The sequence below is a fragment of the Peromyscus maniculatus genome, chromosome 15, assembly GCF_049852395.1.
Source record: "Peromyscus maniculatus bairdii isolate BWxNUB_F1_BW_parent chromosome 15, HU_Pman_BW_mat_3.1, whole genome shotgun sequence".
Lineage (NCBI taxonomy): Eukaryota > Metazoa > Chordata > Mammalia > Rodentia > Cricetidae > Peromyscus > Peromyscus maniculatus.
This window is the reverse complement of record NC_134866.1, coordinates 70,814,046-70,835,364: the sequence shown is the minus strand read 5'-3', so window position 1 is coordinate 70,835,364 and position 21,319 is coordinate 70,814,046. Positions and strand designations below refer to the sequence as shown.

General features: G+C 46.0%; 1 protein-coding gene across 4 annotated transcripts in view; it reads left to right on the top strand.

Annotated features, from left to right (window-relative positions):
• Msh3 (mutS homolog 3) overlaps positions 1-21,319 on the top strand; it is a 171,909-nt gene that overhangs the window by 59,498 nt on the left and 91,092 nt on the right. For all 4 annotated transcript variants that reach the window (XM_076552056.1, XM_006980483.4, XM_006980482.4 and 1 more), the window contains exon 9: positions 18,985-19,097. In XM_076552056.1, the coding sequence (XP_076408171.1) occupies positions 18,985-19,097 (113 nt within the window). The remainder of the gene's footprint in view (positions 1-18,984; positions 19,098-21,319) is intronic.

The following is a 21,319-nucleotide window of genomic DNA, read 5'->3' as shown; positions in this document are numbered from 1 at the left end:
CTGAGAAAACATGGAGACAGGGGAAGCTGGTTACTTCCTGTTAACAGGAAGCGGAGACCTGAGTAGGAAGTGGGCTGGGCATGCTTTCAGCACCCCACTTCCTACAGCAAGGCTCACTTCCTAAAAAGTTCCACAGCCTCAGCAGACAGCACGATCACATGTTTAGGAGGACTCAGTGGGTAGGAACATTTGATGCTCTCGGCCGAGGAACCAGGTTCGGGTCCCAGCGGTCATAGGACAGCTTTATAAAGCTGCAGCTCTGTAAACTGCAGTTCTAGTTGATTTGATGCCCTCTCTGGCCTGTGTGGGCACTGCATGCTTGTGATGCATGTATACACCAGCAGGTGAAACACCTGTACCTATAACAACACAAAGCAACCGAGCCTGTGGGGGCATTCCCATTCAGACTGTGGCGGGCACTGATAACAGCCTCCTCCGCCCTCCTCCTGAGTCTGCCTTAGCATCCTGGGCTGTGAAACTTGCGACTGTGTGCCACAGACACCTGATCCCGAGACACTGCTGCAGATCACAGTTTGAGGAAATGAGGATTGACACTTCATGAAAGACAGTTCTATCACCATGTAATCTCTAAAAAACATGCATTTGTCAGCATCAAGGCATGTTATGTGAGAAAAAAAAAAAAGAGGAAATCTTACTGAAATCAAATTTGACACGTTTCTGGTAGGATGTTGCTCCTGTAGGCAGTTTCAGCTTTTCTCAGAGAAAGTGCTTTGGACTTACTGTGCTTACACCTGAGGAATCTGGGAACAGACGGAAGTGAGACTTTGTAAGGAACCAGTCCGAGAACAGAATGTTTGCGGGAGGATGTTTAGTGCACATATGGCCAGACGATGGGCTGAACATTCTTCTCATGCTTCAGGAGAGCTTTGAGGATAACTGACAAGTCCATTTTTATCAAATTTAATGGGTTTCTAAATCCTTATCTGCTTACCAAACAAAGCCCTAATTAGAGCAGTGATTAGTGAGCAGCTGTCTCGCCTCCCGCCGAGCCTTGTCTGAGACACTGAGCTCACGGAAGGTCGCTCACCGCTCCTCCAGTGGGCAAAGAATAATGGCTGCCGGCTTCTGAAAGGCTGGCTAGGCGTCAGGAGAATCTAGAGCAGTGGTTCTCAACCTTCCTAACACTGCGACCCTTTAATTCGGTTCCGCATGCTGTGGTGACCCCAACCATCCAATTATTTTCTTGCTACTTTTTAACTGTAATTTTGCTACTGTTCTGAATCATAATATAAATATCTGATATGCACAGTATCTGATATGTTGCCTCCAGAGGGGTCACAACCCACACTGGTCTACCGGAAGAAATTGATGAGGGCCTAGTGTTAGGCTGCTACGCTCTCCAGTGGAGTAAGATTGAAGAAACCCTTCTTCAGCACCCGAGATGGGAGAAAATCTCCCTTCCGTTTCTGAGCCACCTTAGACCTGTCTGGGCCAGTAGGTGAACTGAGAAAGCTTTCCTGTTAGGTGCTCTGAAAAACTCAGACCACTTGTTTTTAAAATGGCAACTATGGTGCCAACCTTGGGGGCATGTGGCTCTGGAGGCTGTCCTGGTCTGTTCACTTGTGCCTTTGCTCAGCGGTACCAGAAGAAATGTCCCTGTTCCAGGTCATTAGGACAGCAGTAATCAAACACACAAAGGTTCCTGTCCTCAGGGACTCCAGTGAGGAATGCCATCTTACACAGGCCATTCAGAGTGGTCTCTCTCCCAAGATGACTTTGAAAGCCTGAAACTGAGGATGTCCTATAGAGATCTGGGAGAGGAATTTGGACACCAGGGAAGGCTGGCTGGTGCAGAGCCCTTGGGTCAGACCTGATCTGTGGTGTTTGAAGGGCAGCACAAAGGTCAGTGTGGTTAGAGGAGAGAGGATGAGGTTAGACAGGGATGGGGCAGACCATGTCAAAAGTGTTCTTTGGGGGCTGGAACGATGGCTTGGCAGTTGGAGGCAAGGCTCACAACCGAAACATACAATATTTTTAGGGCTGCAATATTGCTCAGTGGTTAGAGGTGTTTGCCACCAAGCCTGATGACCCGAGTTCGATCCTAGGAACCTATATGGTGGAGAGAACTGATTTCTTCAAGTTGTCCTCTGACCTTCACATGCATGCTGTGGCATGGGCTCACACACACACACACACACACACACACACACACACACACACACACACACACACACACACTCACACACAAAGTAAATAATAGATCATTTCAAAAGAGACTTTGAAACATTTTTACTATTAGTTTTCTATTAAACCTCCTTTAAATACGAAGCCCTTTAGGGGAAGGGGGTCTTATGTGTCTTGCTAGAGAATTTTGGTGTACTACATGGAAGTTCTGCACTGTGTCCCTCCCCCAGGACTAAGGAGCCACTGAAAGAGTGAGAAGGAAAACACAGCCTTCCCAGGCTTAGCTTGGCATTGGCAGTGAGCATCGGGGCTTCAGATGCATCTGTAGATGGGGCACATGCATAGCATGGCATATGCATACTATGTGTGGAGGGCAGGACTCAGTTTTCTCCTTCCAGCATGTGAGTCTTGGGGATGGAACCCAGGTCTTCAGGCTTGGTGTGGGAAGCACTTTTAGCTGCTGAATTGTTGGCCTTATTTATTTATTTTACGTATTATTTATTTATATGGGGGATTAAAACCCCGAGCCTGGGATAACTATCCAAAGGCTGTATACTGAGTTCCATTCCCAGGTTTTGTTGAATATTCACTAAAAATTAAATGTATTTTTTAACATTTTTGCCTTTTGATACAGAACATAGACTGTTCTTGAACTCAGGTTGTGGCCCAGGTTAGCCTTAGACCCACACAGTCCTCTGTCTCTGGTCTAAGTACGGGTATTAAGGGTATGCCCCACCATGCCTGGCTGGTTGAGTGCTCTTGAATGCCATCATTTTACTATTCATTATGAGCCAGAAGGGCAGCTGGTGCAAATGATTATTTCAAAGCATTATTTAAACCATTTTGATTAATGAAGAAGGATAAGTGTTTATCTTTATTGCACACTTACTTTCAACCATTTCCTGTTTATTTTACCCATATTGCACTCCTCAGTGAATTTTTGTTTTGTTTTGTTTTGTTTTTTCGAGACAGGGTTTCTCTGTGTAATTTTGGTGCATGGGTTAGATTTTGCTCTGTAGACCAGGCTGGCCTGGAACTCACAGAGAACTGCTTGGCTCTGCCTCCCGAGTGCTGGGATTAAAGTCATGTGCCACCACTGCCTGGCCTCAGTGAATTTTTAGTTAGGGATATTTTTCTGTGTGATTAATTTCTGATTTAAAATTATTAATTTTAAAAATAACTTGTTTAATGAAATGCTCCAATGGAAGCTGTTCTAGATCATCTTATGTCTAATTTCTCATACAAAGTGTAATACCTGATATCCCATTTTTTTTGAGAATTTTTTTTTATTGAAATCAGAGAAATTCACAACCCGTAAGTGTGGAGTATAAGGGGTTTCCCCAGAGCCAACATGCCATATAAACGGCACCCAGGCCAAGAAATGGACCATGATGAGTCACTGGGTGCCTCCTTTCTGATTCCTGTTATTGTCCTTTTTTAAAACATTCTGCATATAAATTAATTCAGTGTGTTTTGAATTTCTTTAAGTGGAGTTTTATGGTGTATATACTGTTTTCTGACTAATAACTCTCCCCATTGATGAATGGACACATATAAGTCATATATTCACTTAACTGGGCTGCCTGTTTTGTATATACTTCTATTCTGGTTATTTGTGGTAGCTCTTTCCTTTTTTTATTCAGCTTGGATATTTGAACCTCGTAAAGGATGATTTTCATGAGTCAAATTCCTCAGTGTGGTCTAGTTGATCAGCACTTGGCTTTGTGGAACATATTTCTTGTGTCCTAACTCTGTGCCTATCTTCATCTCATAAATGACATTCCCATTTCTTTCTTTCTTTCTTTCTTTCTTTTTTAAAGATTTATTTATTTATTATGTATACAGTGTTCTGACTACATGCATACTTGCAGGCCAGAAGAGGGCACCAGATCTCATTACGGATGGTTGTGAGCCACCATGTGGTTGCTGGGAATTGAACTCAGGACCTCTGGAAGAACAGCCAGTGCTCTTAACTGCTGAGCCATCTCTCCAGTCCCCCCCCCATTTATTTCTTATGCTATACTAATTTCCATTCCATATTTTAAATTACAGTTGCATTGAACTTTGAGTATAGTGTGAAATTGGTCTCACTTCCTTCCATGTGAATGTGCAGTTGACCGTGTGTTAAAGTTCCTGCCTCTGAGCTCCTGCCTCGACTTCCCTCAGAGATGGAACTGAAATGAGCCCTCTACTCACCAAGGTGCTGTTCAGGACTCTATCACAGCGACTGGCAGCAAAACAGGGCAGCTGGCAGAGACCCCCACTTACAGGCTGTTCGCTCACAATGGCGCTTGTCTCCTCTGCTGTGCAGAGCATTTCAGCTTCCCGTCATCCCATCTGTGACTGGCTTCTTTCACTTAGCAGAGTACTTTCAGGTTTTCCCCTGTTATAATATACATAAGTATGTGGTTACTTTTTATTAGCAAGCAGTGATCTATTGTATGGTGTACTATATTCTGTTTATCCATTCACCTTTTGATAGACTCAGATATTTGCTATTTTTCATTATAAATGATGTGAATATTTACATACATATTTATGTAGACACATGTCTTCTTTTCTTTTAGGTAAATAGTGGCGGGTCACTGGTAATTTTATGTTTCACTTTTGGAAGAACTGCCAGTCACCCTTTATAAAAGGGTCTAATGCTATTTTCAGTGTGAGGCATCTGTGTTGTAGAATACTATTTTAAAGTGTATTACTTTTGTTTATGTTGCATTTGTTTAACTCTGTGAAGTTGTGGTGTTTTGCCTGTTTAGAACACCTGATGGTCTAATAAAGAGCTGCACAGCCAATAGAGAGGCAGGAGAGAGAAATAGTGGGGGCTGGCAGGCAGACAGAATATATAGAGGAGGAAATCTGGGAAGAAGAAGGAGCAACAGAACAAGAGGAGAAGGATGTTAGGGGCCAGCCCCACAGCCAGCCAGCCACACAGCCAGCCAGCCACACAGCCAGCCAGCCACACAGCCAGCCACACAGCCAGCCAGCCACACAGCCAGCCACACAGCCAGCCAGCCACACAGCCAGCCACACAGCCAGCCAGCCACACAGCCAGCCAGCCACACAGCCAGCCAGCCACACAGCCAGCCAGCCACACAGCCAGCCAGCCACACAGCCAGCCAGCCACACAGCCAGCCAGCCACACAGCCATACAGCCAGCCACACAGCCACACAGCCAGCCACACAGCCATACAGCCACACCTCCAGCGAGCCGCACAGCCAGCCAGCCACACAGCCACACAGCTCCACAGCCAGCCAGCCCCACAGCCAGCCAACCCCACAGCCAGCCCCACAGCCAGCCCCACAGCCAGCCACACAGCCAACCCCACAGCCAGCCACACAGCCAGCCCCACAGCCAGCCAACCCCACAGCCAGCCCCACAGCCAGCCCCACAGCCAGCCCCACAGCCAACCCCACAGCCAGCCACACAGCCAGCCCCACAGCCAGCCAACCCCACAGCCAGCCCCACAGCCAGCCACACAGCCACATAGCCAGCCAGCCACACAGCCAGCCACACAGCCAGCCACACAGCCAGCCAGCCACACAGCCAGCCACACAGCCAGCCAGCCACACAGCCAGCCACACAGCCAGCCAGCCACACAGCCAGCCACACAGCCAGCCAGCCACACAGCCAGCCACACAGCCAGCCAGCCACACAGCCAGCCACACAGCCAGCCAGCCACACAGCCAGCCACACAGCCAGCCAGCCACACAGCCAGCCACACAGCCAGCCAGCCACACAGCCAGCCACACAGCCAGCCAGCCACACAGCCAGCCACACAGCCAGCCAGCCACACAGCCAGCCACACAGCCAGCCCCACAGCCAGCCATGGAGTAAGAGTGAAAGTAAGAGTACAGAAGTAAGAAAAGGAAAAAGCCCAGAAGCAAAGGGTAGATGGAATGAAGTTAAGAAAAGCTGGCAAGGAACAAGCCAAGCTAAGCGGGCACTTATATGTAGCAATAAGCCTCCATGTGTGATTTATTTGAGAGCTGGGTGGCAGGCCCCCCAAAAGCACAAAACAACCAACAACGCATCCGCTGTGAGTCCAGCAACTTACTGTCCATGGATAAAGGGAGCTGCTCTGTTCTGAACCATTTGTTATGCTGAAGCTACTTCTCACACAGAATATGCTGAGCACAGTTCCACCGGTGATCTTTCAGGGCTTAGGGCACCTCCAGTCTCTGTATGTCTGACTCATTAACCCTTGAAGTCTTTGCTCTGTCCTTGTATAATATTAAAAGGACCAACCTTAATATTATATTATACTTCCCAGGGGCTCAGAAGAGAAAACTACGAACGGGAAATTATTTTCCGGAAATGAATCGAAGGACACCAAGCTCTTTGTCCATCTACTTTATTTCTCTGGGATAAAATCCTGTCTACACAGCTTCAGTTCTGTTCTCATTCCTAGCTCCTCTCTTGCCTGATTTCTCTCTATATTTATCTACTGTTCCCTCTAAGTTCTATCTTAATTCTGCCTTATCTAGGTCCTTCTCATCTCCTTCTTCCCCACCTGGCTCTTCCTCCATCTTCCATCTCATCCACACTTTCTCTCTGATCAAAATCTCCCTTATCTCTCTCAGTTCTCCACTCCTCTTCCTCTCCATCTCCTTATGCCTCTAAGTCCTCTTAAGTCTCTGAGGTGTTCAGTTACAAACCCAAGCAATAGCCAGAGCAAGGTCACCAGGCTTGAATTCTTACTGGGTCATAAAGGTAGATAAGAATCTTCCTCAGGCAGTGACCACCAGGCTTTCTTTTACAATCCAAAATGGGAGTGGTAAAAGATTAAGTCAACTGAGTGTTAATGGCTGGTTAGTATATCAGAGGGGGTCTATGTGCTCAGTCTACATTCCTAGAAGTGGTTAGGTAAGAAGTTGGGGGTCTATTAGTAAGGCTGTATAAGAAAGGAGGGTCTCACCCTAAATTGCACTAGAAATAAAGCTATCCTCCTGACCTAGGAGTCAGGTGTTGATAGGTATTTTAGATAAATACACTGTTAGGAATTCTAGGAAGTATGCATAGCATTACAAGAAAATCACTGTAGGAACCAGCTAATATACACACAAAAGCTAAAATATCACCAAGACCTCTTAAGCCATGGCTTGACCTTTGGAGAAGTCCTTGACTTTTCCAAGTAGTAGCTTTTGTGATAGTAGCTGAGTTCCATTGCGTTTTCCTGCGGGTTGCAGCACTCTGTTCCCTGCTCTAAGACTCACTTCAGCATAACCGTGCTCTATACATAACCAATTTAATTACGTTCTAACCACTTGAGTGCCACTGAGGTTTTGGATTCTGTCATCAATTTTATTTCTGGCCAAGTTTTTAGTCACTCCTTAGCCTTCTTCCTTTCCTGTTGACAAATTCACTTTCATGATGAACTGTCACATCAACACCTGTCTGTGAACTAGTACAGCTGTTGAAGGAGGAGTGTTTTTATATCTACACCACCAAATATATACCACCACTCAGTCTTCCTTCTGGTTTTACTCATGTATTTGACAGAAGAAAGTGTGTATCTCTGTGATGTGTAACATAGTGTTTGGATGGATTGTGACATGATTACAACAAATGACCACACCCATTTCCTCACATCATCATCATCTTCGTGACATGATATCACACTATCATATCAAAGATGACATGTACCTGTGGTCACTGTGCTGGACATTAGATCTGCAGAGCGTGTTTCAAAACTGAACCAAGGTTCATTTACCCATTTAACCATCACCTCCCTGTACAGCCTGCCTCCTCCTCTGATAACCGACCTGGTAGTCTTGGCTTTTTTAAGTTCAGCTTTTGTAGATGCCACATGTAAGTGAGATGGTGCACTGTTTGTCTTCCTGTGCATGGCTCTGTTCATGTATGGTGGCATTCCAAGGTCTGCCCAAGTTCTTGCTCGCCACAGAATTTCCCTTTTCCATCATCGTATTTCCTTACTCTTCTTCTGTTAGTGAGCTCAGATTGTCTCTGTGTCTTACCTGTTGGGAATAGTCCTGCCATGAACATGGGAATGCGTCTTTAAGACACTGCCTTCACCCCTAGAAAATACATCCAGAAGTGGGCTTGTAGATCAGAGTGTCATTCTGGATTTTAGCTTTTGAAGAACCTTCATCCTGTTCCCCGTGGTGTCTGTATGAACTTTCCTCCTCATCTTTGTTCTCTGCCTCTCTTTTCCTGTATCTCCACGGATACCTTTTACAAATAGCTATTTAAACAAGTGTTACGGTTTTGACGTTCTTGTCGTCTTTTTTTGTTTTGTTTTGTTTTGTTTTGTTTTTGGAGACAGGGTTTCTCTGTGTAGCTTTGTGCCTTTCCTGGAACTCACTTGGTAGCCCAGGCTGGCCTCAAACTCACAGAGATCTGCCTGGCTCTGCCTCCCGAGTGCTGGGATTAAAGGCGTGCGCCACCACCGCCCGCCGACATTCTTCACTTTTGACTTCCCTGATGATTAGTGATGCTGGGAATGTTTTTATACACTTGTTGGCATTTGTATTTTGGATGTTAGGGAATATCCGCTCTTCGGTGATTTTAAGAAATCTGGTTAATGTTTTCTTGCTGTTGAGTTGTTTGGATGCCTTATATCGGACGACTAAGTTCAGAGTGATGATGAACGTTGGTAGTTAGGGGATAAAAAAAGATTGTGAATAAAGTAAAAAGATGAGTTCAGAAGGGAGTTTATTTTAGAGGAACCCAGTAAAATTGGAAATATTTGTGTTTTATTTGAAAGAAACTTAAAATATGGTTCAAATATAGAAAAGATAGTGCCACTAAAGAGGAGGGCTCTGGAGCCAGGTCAGTGCATGTGATAAATGCCGGCAGGCCTTCCAGAAGGTCAGGCACAGCCCTCTGGGTGGCCACAGTCCTAACGTTCCCTGCCTCCCCCACTCCCCCGTAGTTTTATTATGTGTGTTTCTTGTTGGGATCCTTACAACAGGTTTCTGATGGTTTGATTTTGAAAGCCTTGTCTCCCTGCAGATTTCCTCTCATCCCCTCTCAACCCCCTTGTTTGCTGAAGAAACACAGGTGATTTTCCCGAGTTTTCCAGAGTCGGGGTCTCAATGGCTGCATTGTCAGAGTCAACTTGTTTCTCGGGAGTTTCTGTGGGTTTGTAGTTGTTGAGTTCCTTAAGTCAGGTGCTTCTGTTTGGGGTTTCCTCGGAGAATGAGTGAGATGATTTCATAAGTTCTATTTTCACATGATTGTCTCTTATTGGGAACTGAATAGTCACTGATGTGCAGACAGTGCACAAATCAGCTTTTTGAAGTGTTATTGGGGATACCCAACTTTAAGCATACTTAGTATGTTTTAATTCAATGTGTTTGCTATTCAGTGTGGTTCTTCCTCATGCTCAAATTGGCCCATAATTAGGTAATGGGGGCCTCTTCACGTTGGTTTCTGAGTCATTTGCCATGACCCTACTATAGCTTTTCTGCTAATCCATAAGAAGATATTCTAGGCTTATCTTACTCTAGTCTCGAACTTCATCACATCTTCAAATAGCCATGGTTTCTTCCAGTGGGAAGAGATACCTGAAAAACAATCCACATTCCAGAGGTTCCTCATTCACAGAATTAGTCCTTATTTCTAGGTCTTTGCAGAGGACACATTTTATAGATGAACTATGTAAAGAGCAAATAGTATACTTTTTACAGATGGATTACGTAAAAAGCATAGAAATACTTGTAATTCGAATTTGGGGCTAACTGGTTTCCATCAGGGTCTTCAGCCTTGCTCTTGTCTTTGCCATTTCCCTGTGTTGAGGATTCGAACGTAAGTAGTTAATTCTGTTAACACGGAGTTCTGAAAAAAAGTTGAACTTTTGCTGCCTTCACATTTATCTGAAAGCCTATGTAAGCACCGAGTGCTGGGTTTTTGGTTCATCATCAGATGACATTCTATTTAATTTTTCCATTAGGAGGCACGTGATTGCCTTTTCTTTTCTTTTTCTTTTTTCTTTTTTGGCTTTTCGAGACAGGGTTTCTCTGTGTAGTTTTGGTGCCTGTCCTGGATCTCACTCTAGACCAGACTGGCCTCGAACTCACAGAGATCCACCTGGCTCTGCCTCTGAGTGCTGGGATTAAGGTGTGCACCACCTCTGCCAGGCTTGTGATTGCCTTTTCATTTGAACTGAATACTTAGTGACACTCACCGCTGTTTTACCTTCCTCACAGTGGCTGTGCTTTAAACTACCAGCGGCTGGGCTGCTCCGAGGCAGCCTGGGGGAATTCTGTACCACCCAGACAATGGTTCTGTTGCTGCTGCTAAGGGCAGCGCTAACTCTATTGTTCTATAAAACTCCAGGTTCAAAGGCCAGGGTGAAAGCCTGCGACTCAGAGGGTTAGAGAGGCAGCTGGCTGACGGTTGTCTCTCTTTGCTGGCATCCCCAGATCTCTCCTCCCACACCACCCCAACTAAAAACCCTTGCTGTGCTCCTTCCTGCTCCTTCCTGTCTGTCAACCAGTTGCTAACCCCAGGTTAATTTTAACTACCGCAAATGCAGCACATCTTTACAGTTAAACAAAGGCAGAATAAACAAATGGAACACATTTGCCTAGTTAAATATTCCACAACACTCACCAGTGATGGACTAGTTTCACTTTTTCAAGTGTTTTTGTGAAAGTCTGCATTTAAACTTTCCCCATGTTTAGGCCCCGATCTGAGACACGGTGTTTGACTCAGGGTGGTGCCTGAGTGCATCTGCTTTTTGTATGTTGGGTTTTTTTTGAGATAGAATTTCATGTAGCTGAGGATGATCCTGAACCCAGGATTTATCAAAGTGCTGGGAATGCTAGCACGTTGCCACCATGCTGAGAGATCTTGCATTTCTAGTAAGTTCTAGGTAGTTAGTGGAACTTCAGCGTTGCATCTTGAATATGTTTAGATCGCCTCCCTCTTTTCTGGATTTGTTATTACTTTGTCAATATTTTAAATAATCGTTTTCTTTCATTTTGATGGGTCATTGGTTCTCATTTTCTACTTAGATTCATTATCTGTAGGACCCGTTGATCTCAGTGTCTTTCTGTTGTGTCTTTCACTTCTGAGATTGGTGATTGTTCTTTCATTCCAGTTATTCTAGTTCTGGCATGACCTGTCTGAGGATTGTTTTTCTTGCTTTTCTCCAGCTTGTTATCCGAGCACTAGGGAGGCTGAGGCAGGAGGATAAGTAGTCGTTGTAGGCCAGCCTGGGCTATGTAGCAAATACCAGGTGAGCCAGAGCAACAGTAGTGAGACTATGTCTCAAAAACAAAAACAAAACTTCAGTTTGTTTTACAGTGAGTTTTGTTTTAAAGCTTACCTTGAGATAGTAAGTTCGGGGTTTTCTAAGTTCTGTGGACATTTGACTTGTTATACATCTGACATTCTGTTCTTATTTGTAGATATGCTGTTCTGCTTTTTTTCCTTGCAATAACTTGATCTTTTCTATTACTTGTTTTTTTTTTTATATATAAAATTCATTTTCCTGAGCTCTTAGAAGAGAGTTCTAGATGGAAGTAGCTTTTCTAACTTGGCTGTCACAGTTGTGTTTGTTTGTATCTGAAGGTATCATAAATAGCACAATTCACTTACTTAGATACAGAGTATGGACTGTGGTGCTCCGTGCTCTCATATCTAGTCCAGTTAGAGAATCCTGCCCATGCCTCAAGTCTCTTTGACGTTGTCCCCACCATTGGCCCCAGTGATTACTAATTTTTGTCCATTTTGTTTTTGCTAGAAGTTTGCATGCAGACACTCCTACAGTGTGTAGCCATCTGGTTTCATGTCTGACTTAGCGCATTGACTTGCTGCGCATTGTTCCTGCTGCATCCTTTCTTTATTACTTGGACTCTTGTCTCTTGTCTACTCACTTTGGATTCTGTTAATGAGAGAATCTCTACAGAGTGAGGTTTTGTTTCCAAGGGGTGCCTTGGTGGCTGGGGAGATGCTCCATTGGTAAATTGAGGACTCAAGTTTGATCCCAGAACCCATGTTTAAAAAGCTCTATGTGGTTTCTACTCGTTATTCTAGCCCTGGGGAGGCAGAGACAGGTGGGCCCCAGCTTGTTGGCCAGCCAGCTTAGCTTAACGGGTTGAGTCCCAAACCAGTGAGAGACCTTGTCTCAAACATATTTGAGTGGCGCATGCCTTTAATCCCAGCAGAGCCAGGAGGATCTCTGTGAGTTCGAAGCCAGCCTGGTCTACAGAGCGAGATCCAGGACAGGCACCAAAACTACATGGAGAAACTCTGTCTTGAAAAACAAAGAACAAAAAACAACAACAAAAAAAAAAAAAAAAAAAAGAAGAGGGAACAGAAAAAAATGTCATCAATATTCCTGAGGAAGGATACCTGAGGTTGACCTCAGTCTGCCACAGGACATGCACACACATACATGTGTACTTACACACACACACACACACCTCCCCCAAGTCCTTTGACAGTTTTGTGAGTTCACAGTTTCTAGTCCCCCCACACTGTACAGTGGACTGTGTGTGTGTGCTCCTGGTCAGTGTTGAACCACTCCCCGTGCTCCCTCCACACTGTGCAGTGACTGTGTGTGTGTGCTCCTGGTCAGTGTTGAACCACTCCCCGTGCTCCCTCCACACTGTACAGTGACTGTGTGTGCTCCTGGTCAGTGCTGAACCACTCCCCGTGCTCCCCCACACTGTACAGTGACTGTGTGTGCTCCTGGTCAGTGCTGACCACTCCCCATGCTCCCTCCACACTGTACAGTGACTGTGTGTGCTCCTGGTCAGTACTGAACCACTCCCTGTGCTCCCTCCACACTGTACAGTGACTGTGTGTGCTCCTGGTCAGTGCTGACCACTCCCCGTGCTCCCTCCACACTGTGCAGTGACTGTGTGTGCTCCTGGTCAGTGCTGAATCACTCCCCGTGCTCCCTCCACACTGTGCAGTGACTGTGTGTGTGTGCTCCTGGTCAGTGCTGAACCATTCCCCGTGCTCCCTCCACACTGTACAGTGACTGTGTGTGCTCCTGGTCAGTGCTGAATCACTCCCCGTGCTCCCTCCACACTGTGCAGTGACTGTGTGTGTGTGCTCCTGGTCAGTGCTGAACCACTCCCCGTATTCCCTCCACACTGTACAGTGACTGTGTGTGCTCCTGGTCAGTGCTGAACCACTCCCCGTGCTCCCTCCACACTGTACAGTGACTGTGTGTGTGTGCTCCTGGTCAGTGCTGAACCACTCCCTGTGCTCCCTCCACACTGTGCAGTGACTGTGTGTGTGTGCTCCTGGTCAGTGCTGAACCACTCCCCGTGCTCCCTCCACACTGTACAGTGACTGTGTGTGCTCCTGGTCAGTGCTGAACCACTCCCCATGCTCCCTCCACACTGTACAGTGACTGTGTGTGCTCCTGGTCAGTGCTGAACCACTCCCCGTGCTCCCCCCACACTGTACAGTGACTGTGTGTGCTCCTGGTCAGTGCTGAACCACTCCCCGTGCTCCCTCCACACTGTACAGTGACTGTGTGTGTGTGCTTCTGGTCAGTGCTGGACCACTCCCCGTGCTCCCCCACACTGTACAGTGACTGTGTGTGCTCCTGGTCAGTGCTGACCACTCCCCATGCTCCCTCCACACTGTACAGTGACTGTGTGTGCTCCTGGTCAGTACTGAACCACTCCCTGTGCTCCCTCCACACTGTACAGTGACTGTGTGTGCTCCTGGTCAGTGCTGACCACTCCCCGTGCTCCCTCCACACTGTGCAGTGACTGTGTGTGCTCCTGGTCAGTGCTGAATCACTCCCCGTGCTCCCTCCACACTGTGCAGTGACTGTGTGTGTGTGCTCCTGGTCAGTGCTGAACCACTCCCCGTGCTCCCTCCACACTGTGCAGTGACTGTGTGTGTGTGCTCCTGGTCAGTGCTGAACCACTCCCCGTGCTCCCTCCACACTGTACAGTGACTGTGTGTGCTCCTGGTCAGTGCTGAACCACTCCCCGTGCTCCCTCCACACTGTGCAGTGACTGTGTGTGTGTGCTCCTGGTCAGTGCTGAACCACTCCCCGTGCTCCCTCCACACTGTACAGTGACTGTGTGTGCTCCTGGTCAGTGCTGAACCACTCCCCGTGCTCCCTCCACACTGTACAGTGACTGTGTGTGTGTGCTTCTGGTCAGTGCTGGACCACTCCCCGTGCTCCCCCCACACTGTACAGTGACTGTGTGTGCTCCTGGTCAGTTCTGAACCACTCCCTGTGCTCCCCCCACACTGTGCAGTGACTGTGTGTGTGTGCTCCTGGTCAGTGCTGAACCACTCCCCGTGCTCCCCCCACACTGTACAGTGACTGTGTGTGTGTGCTCCTGGTCAGTGTTGAACCACTCCCGTGCTCCCCCCACACTGTACAGTGACTGTGTGTGCTCCTGGTCAGTGCTGAACCACTCCCCGTGCTCCCCCCACACTGTACAGTGACTGTGTGTGCTCCTGGTCAGTGCTGAACCACTCCCCGTGCTCCCTCCACACTGTACAGTGACTGTGTGTGTGTGCTCCTGGTCAGTGCTGAACCACTCCCCATGCTCCCTCCACACTGTACAGTGACTGTGTGTGCTCCTGGTCAGTGTTGAACCACTCCCCGTGCTCCCTCCACACTGTACAGTGACTGTGTGTGCTCCTGGTCAGTGCTGAACCACTCCCCGTGCTCCCTCCACACTGTACAGTGACTGTGTGTGTGTGTGCTCCTGGTCAGTGCTCAACCACTCCCCGTGCTCCCTCCACACTGTGCAGTGACTGTGTGTGTGTGCTCCTGGTCAGTGTTGAACCACTCCCCGTGCTCCCTCCACACTGTACAGTGACTGTGTGTGCTCCTGGTCAGTGCTGACCACTCCCTGTGCTCCCTCCACACTGTACAGTGACTGTGTGTGCTCCTGGTCAGTGCTGAACCACTCCCCGTGCTCCCTCCACACTGTACAGTGACTGTGTGTGCTCCTGGTCAGTGCTGACCACTCCCCGTGCTCCCCCCACACTGTACAGTGACTGTGTGTGCTCCTGGTCAGTGCTGAACCACTCCCCGTGCTCCCTCCACACTGTACAGTGACTGTGTGTGTGTGCTCCTGGTCAGTGCTGAACCACTCTCCGTGCTCCCCCCACACTGTACAGTGACTGTGTGTGTGTGCTCCTGGTCAGTGCTGTTCCACTCCCCGTGCTCCCTCCACACTGTGCAGTGACTGTGTGTGTGTGCTCCTGGTCAGTGCTGAACCACTCCCCGTGCTCCCTCCACACTGTACAGTGACTGTGTGTGCTCCTGGTCAGTGTTGAACCACTCCCCGTGCTCCCTCCACACTGTACAGTGACTGTGTGTGCTCCTGGTCAGTGTTGAACCACTCCCCGTGCTCCCTCCACACTGTACAGTGACTGTGTGTGTGTGCTCCTGGTCAGTGCTGACCACTCCCCGTGCTCCCTCCACACTGTGCAGTGACTGTGTGTGTGTGCTCCTGGTCAGTGCTGAACCACTCCCCGTGCTCCCTCCACACTGTGCAGTGACTGTGTGTGTGTGCTCCTGGTCAGTGCTGAACCACTCCCTGTGCTCCCTCCACACTGTACAGTGACTGTGTGTGCTCCTGGTCAGTGCTGAACCACTCTCCGTGCTCCCTCCACACTGTACAGTGACTGTGTGTGCTCCTGGTCAGTGTTGAACCACTCCCCGTGCTCCCTCCACACTGTACAGTGACTGTGTGTGCTCCAGGTCAGTCGGCTGTTCCACTCACCGTGCTTTCGACTACTCCTCTTGCTACATTTTGCAGTGAGTGTGGGTGCTGTTGATTTCTGATGCCTTGGTGTTTCCATCTACTTCCCACGTGGCTGCAAATAGTGCGTGAATCTTATTGTTGCTCATCCCACTAGCTTGCATTTGGTAGGTTTGGGCCATTCTGCTCTGTTTTCATGGCATTATTTGAAGAGATGTAAAAATGGTGTTTATGGTGTTTTAATGATGTTTATGTAAGAAATGGCTATTTCTTACAAAGTTATGCTTTTAAAGACTTTTTTTTTAAAAAACAAAAATTGACCAGTTACATTTTTGATTAAGAAAAGTAACAAAATTATTACAATGATTTCTTGAATTTGTAAAATGGTTTGTCTGTTTCTGCCAGTAGTTGAGGGTTGTCTTCTCTGTTCCTCTCATTTATGTTGACTGCAATGTTGTCTGTTGTTTTAGATTATAAACGAAGAATAAGAACCTGAGTGGTACATGCCGTGTGTCCACATAAGAGATCTTGTGTGTGTGGTTGTTTTAAACAAGCCATCTTTCTCTCAGTCCTGAGTGTCCTTGGAGCTTATCTCCTCTGCTCGGCAGACTGTATTCAGTGTCAGGCTGTTGTTTAATTGGACTTCGTAATGGAACTTTCAAACCAGACCTTAGAATTTCCTTATTCAGAAGAAATTTCATTAAAAACAGAAAAACAGAGGCTTCTGATAGCTTGTGCAGGGGATTATTTCAGGAATTCCCTGAAGTTGTATGTAGAGAGCCACATACAAGGGCTGCATAAAGGGCAAAAGCAGAAAGCGGAGAGACCCTCTCGTGCGTCATGGCGCAGGCGTCCTAGTCTGGCTGTGTAAGCACCTCTGTCGTCTTAGATCATGGATTCCTATACCAGACAGGCTCTGGAGCAGCCTCGCTTCTCTTAGGTCAGTCACTCTGACTTTATGTGGCTGGATCAGTGGGTCTAACTTCAGCGTGCATGAGAACTCCTGAGGCTGAGCTCCACAGTACGTATGTACGAGGAGTGAGCAGAGCCAACAGAATATAGAACCCCCTGGAGGTAATTATAGCATGTCATTGTTGAATTTTAGAGATATTAATATTAGAATATTAATCTATATAATTCTAAATTATATAGCCTGGAGATAATTATAGCATGTTATTGTTGAATTTTAGAGATATTAATATTAGAATATTAACATATATAATTCTAAATTATATAGCCTGGAGATAATTATAGAATATTATTGTTGAATATTAGAGATATAAATAGAAAACACCACCTTTAACAGTGAACATTCCTGTGAAGGTAACACAGTTATTCCTAAATCAGTTATTGCATATCTAGTCAAATCTCAGTGAAAGTTTTTGTGAAAAGCTAAGATCAACTGGAAATTTGTCAGGAAAGTCAGAGGCCCAAGAGTGCACAATCTTTCGGAGAGCAAGGTGAGGGTCTCTTGGCTACCCCGATAATACAGCACAGAAACAGAGACCTGTAGTGTGAGATACAGGTGAACAGAAAGGTCAGTGCAGTGAGTTGAGCAGGGTCACCCTAGAGGGGTGTAAAATGGGTAGTGGAGGGAGGGAGGGTCATGATTGGTAAGAACTGATGGAATGCTCTGTGACTATATCTGATTGTTAATAATTATATGGAGATTCAAATTGTGTTTCTAACCTCACGCTATCTACAAAAAAAGTTCAAATAAATTGTATGTGAAAACAAGTATCACTTTTAGTAGAAGATGTAAGAATTAATGGAGTACTTGGATGCATTTACAAGTGAATAAAGTATGCCTGTGTAAATCTTAGAAGTATAGCATTATGTCCCAAAGCAAATTGTGCAGATTTAGCAAAACAGTACTCAGGACATTAGAAGCACGGGCCAGTGCACACGCTGCAGAGCCTGAGTACACTAAACTCACCATGGTGTTCGTGTCCTGAGGTGCTAGAGGAATGTGACTAGAGGAATGTGACTACCGCTGTGTCTGACATTTTATTATTTTGAAATAAAAGTGTTTGTACATACTGTATAATGAACTGTTAACACTGAGTGAATACCAAACAATGAGGAACTGGTTGAATAAATTGCAGCAACATGGGCTGGAGAGATGGCTTAGTGGTTAAGAGCACTGGCTGCTCTTCCAGAGGACCTAGGTTCAATTCCCAGCACTCACATGGCTGCTCAAAACTGTCTGTAACTCCAGTTCCAGGGGTTCCCACACCCTCACACAGACAAAATACCAATGCATACATAAAATAAAAATTAATAAATTATTTTAAAAATTGCAGCAACATATTATGATATATTATCCACCATTCAAAAGAATGAGTTAAAGACAAGTCATAGACATATGAAGAGATTTTAAAGAAATAATGCCTAGGAAAACAAGATGGGTAGTCATATCATTTGTTTATAATACGGTGAAGAATAGAGTATAGAAGTCTGTGGTATGTGTTTGTGTCTGGTCAGATGAACAGTAGACTGTGCAGGGGTCCATCTGGGCTGTGTGAGGTGATAGCAGCCATCCAGTTATGGGAGTCAGAAAAGATGATGAGGGAGGGAGTCAGGAGAAATGGGAAATGAGCTATCCAATATAGATGATGGGATTTTGTTTATTTATGAAAGCTTCTATTCATATTTTAAAAAGGTTACTTAGCTACGTAAGAGTGAGAACTGACCTGAGGAGAATTGACTGACTATAGTTGACTGGTGGCTGGGATGAAACTGGACTTAGAACAAAGCTAGCCAGGCAGAGGTGCTCCCCAAAGAGTGAACTACTCAATGTTTTGTTTGCTAGAATTTCTAAACAATTCATGTGATCAAATTAAAATGCTTTTTAAATTTTCTCCATTAATATGTAGAGTTCAGTTGCCTCTGATTTCAGCGAGTTCTTTTTGATAATCAATATGAAGTAGTTAGTGTGCTAGGTGTTATAAAATGCCAGTAGATAAAATACCAGGAGCAGCTGAGATACTTTATGAAATGAGAATGCTTTGCAGATGAAGTTGGAGGCTTATTCTCACCCTGTTCTCAACATGTGCTGAAGACAATAAGGGATGAGTCTGCCTTTTGTTGTTGTTGTTCAAGACTGATGCCTTAATATATATAATTCAAGATAATGGGTAATTCTTTGAAATTTCAATTTTTTCTTCTCAGTACGCGGGATGACAGAATTCGAGTAGAAAGGATGGATAACACTTATTTTGAATACAGCCATGCTTTCCAGGCAGTTACCGAGTTTTATGCCAAAGAGGTGGTTGACAGCAGGGGTGAGTATTTTATTCACGTTAGCCAGACATATGTCCTCAATTGCCCTGACACCGGATGTGGATACAGGCATGAGTGTGGCTTTCAGTGTAATGACAAGTAGGAAGTGAGTAGAAATATGTGGGAGCATCCGAGGGCAAACCTCCTGTTCGTGGGCTCATCTAGAAGGCTGCTGCAGCTGAGCCTGCTTGGCACATGGTTGTTCACCAGGCACTGAGGAGGCTGAGGTGAGGAGGAAGGTTTCTAGTGCCAGCCTCACCTGGTTTAGTGGACAAAACCCAGTCTCATCAGAAAAGAGCAAAATAAAACAGCCACAGCAAGAAAAACACCCTAATAACACGTGGACACCACTGTAATATTTCCCTTTTCACTCGTGACTGTTCCGTCACCTGCTGGCCCGTTTAGACAAATGCTTTTTAATGGAGTTAAAATGGAGTTAATGGTGTAGTTGGCCAACCCTTCTTTCTCCATCTTCAAAGATGACTTGTGCAATTGCTTTAAAGAGTGTTTGGTAAATATTCTGATAAAATCTAGCATTTTGAAAGGGTGGTTAGCAGAATTATAGTGCCAGCACATTAGTGAGCAGACTCAGTATGTGTGGTAACCATTACATGTTTAATTCCCATCTGCTGTCACATGTAGGGTGTGGTGTTGTGTGACCATTGCATGGTTAATTCCCATCTGCTGTCACACATTAGGGTGTGATGTTGTGTGACCATTACATGGTTAATTCCCATCTGTCACATAGTAGGGTGTGGTGTTGTGTGACCATTGCATGGTTAATTCCCATCTGCTGTCACATGTAGGGTGTGGTGTTGTGTGACCATTGCATGGTTAATTCCCATCTGCTGTCACATGTAGGGTGTGGTGTTGTGTGACCATTGCATGGTTAATTCCCATCTGCTGTCACATGTAGGATGTGATGTTTTGTGACCATTACATGGTTAATTCCCATCTGCTGTCACATGTAGGGTGTGGTGTTGTGTGACCATTACATGGTTAATTCCCATCTGCTGTCACATGTAGGGTGTGGTGTTGTGTGACCATTAAATGGTTAATTCCCATCTGCTGTCACATGTAGGGTGTGATGTTTTGTGACCATTACATGGTTAATTCCCATCTGCTGTCACATGTAGGGTGTGATGTTGTGTGACCATTACATGGTTAATTCCCATCTGCTGTCACATGTAGGGTGTGATGTTGTGTGACCATTGCATGGTTAATTCCCATCTGCTGTCACATAGTAGGGTGTGGTGTTGTGTGCACTCTTGTTCCTGTCAGTCTAGGCTGTGTCAGGTGACAAGGTGAAAAGGGACTTGTTCTCGCAGGACAGACTTGTCCTCTCTCCACCCGATTGCACCCCACAGGGAGGAAATCTGTCCGTCTGTGCCGTGCACTGTGGAGCATTTGCTATGCCCCTGTCTCCAGCCCCGAGTAAGCCTTACTGTCTTGTCATTTCTCACCGTCAAGACATCATCGTCTGGTTTCATATGCCTTTAAATCAAGTTTAATGAATGTCTGAGCCCGTCTCCCACTGCTGAAAGCGGTATGAACCAGCATCAAGGGTTCATCTTAGGTTCAGTTGCACACATAAGACACCAGAATCCTTTCTGAGCCTCAGACTGACTTAGAGGTTGTGGATGAAAGGCAGCCTCCCTGCCAGCCACGTGTCCTCTTAGTGTGAGCCATGCTCGCAGCAGCCTTAGGGAAGTCCATGGCACCACTGGCCTTAAGTTTTCTTTCCCTGGGTGGCAACTTATATGTGAGGGACAGAGGCTCATCTGTGGGTATGAGGTGTCCTGGTTTAGAAGATCCATGCCCTTCAGGAATCTTTGGATGAGCTCTGTAAGGAACATGCCGGATTGTAAGAGTCATTGCCCTCAAGGAAGGGCAATACTTTCTAAGCCAGATATAATGCACCGACTTCGGATAATTTTAACTAGAGACAGCATGATCTCCCAACATTGCATTTCCAAGAAATAGAACTGAAAGTTTAAAGTGAGTTCTCAGTTGAAGGACAAGGGCTGATCTTCAGTTTTCACACCCTAGGGCAGTGGTTCTCAGCCTTCCCATTGCCGAGACCCTTTAATGCAGTTCCTCATGGTGTGGTGACCCCCAACCGTAACATTATTTTCATTGCTGCTTCACAATTGTAAGTTTGCTGCTGCTATGAATCATAATGTAAACATCTGTATTTTCTGATGGTCTTAGGCGACCCCTGTGA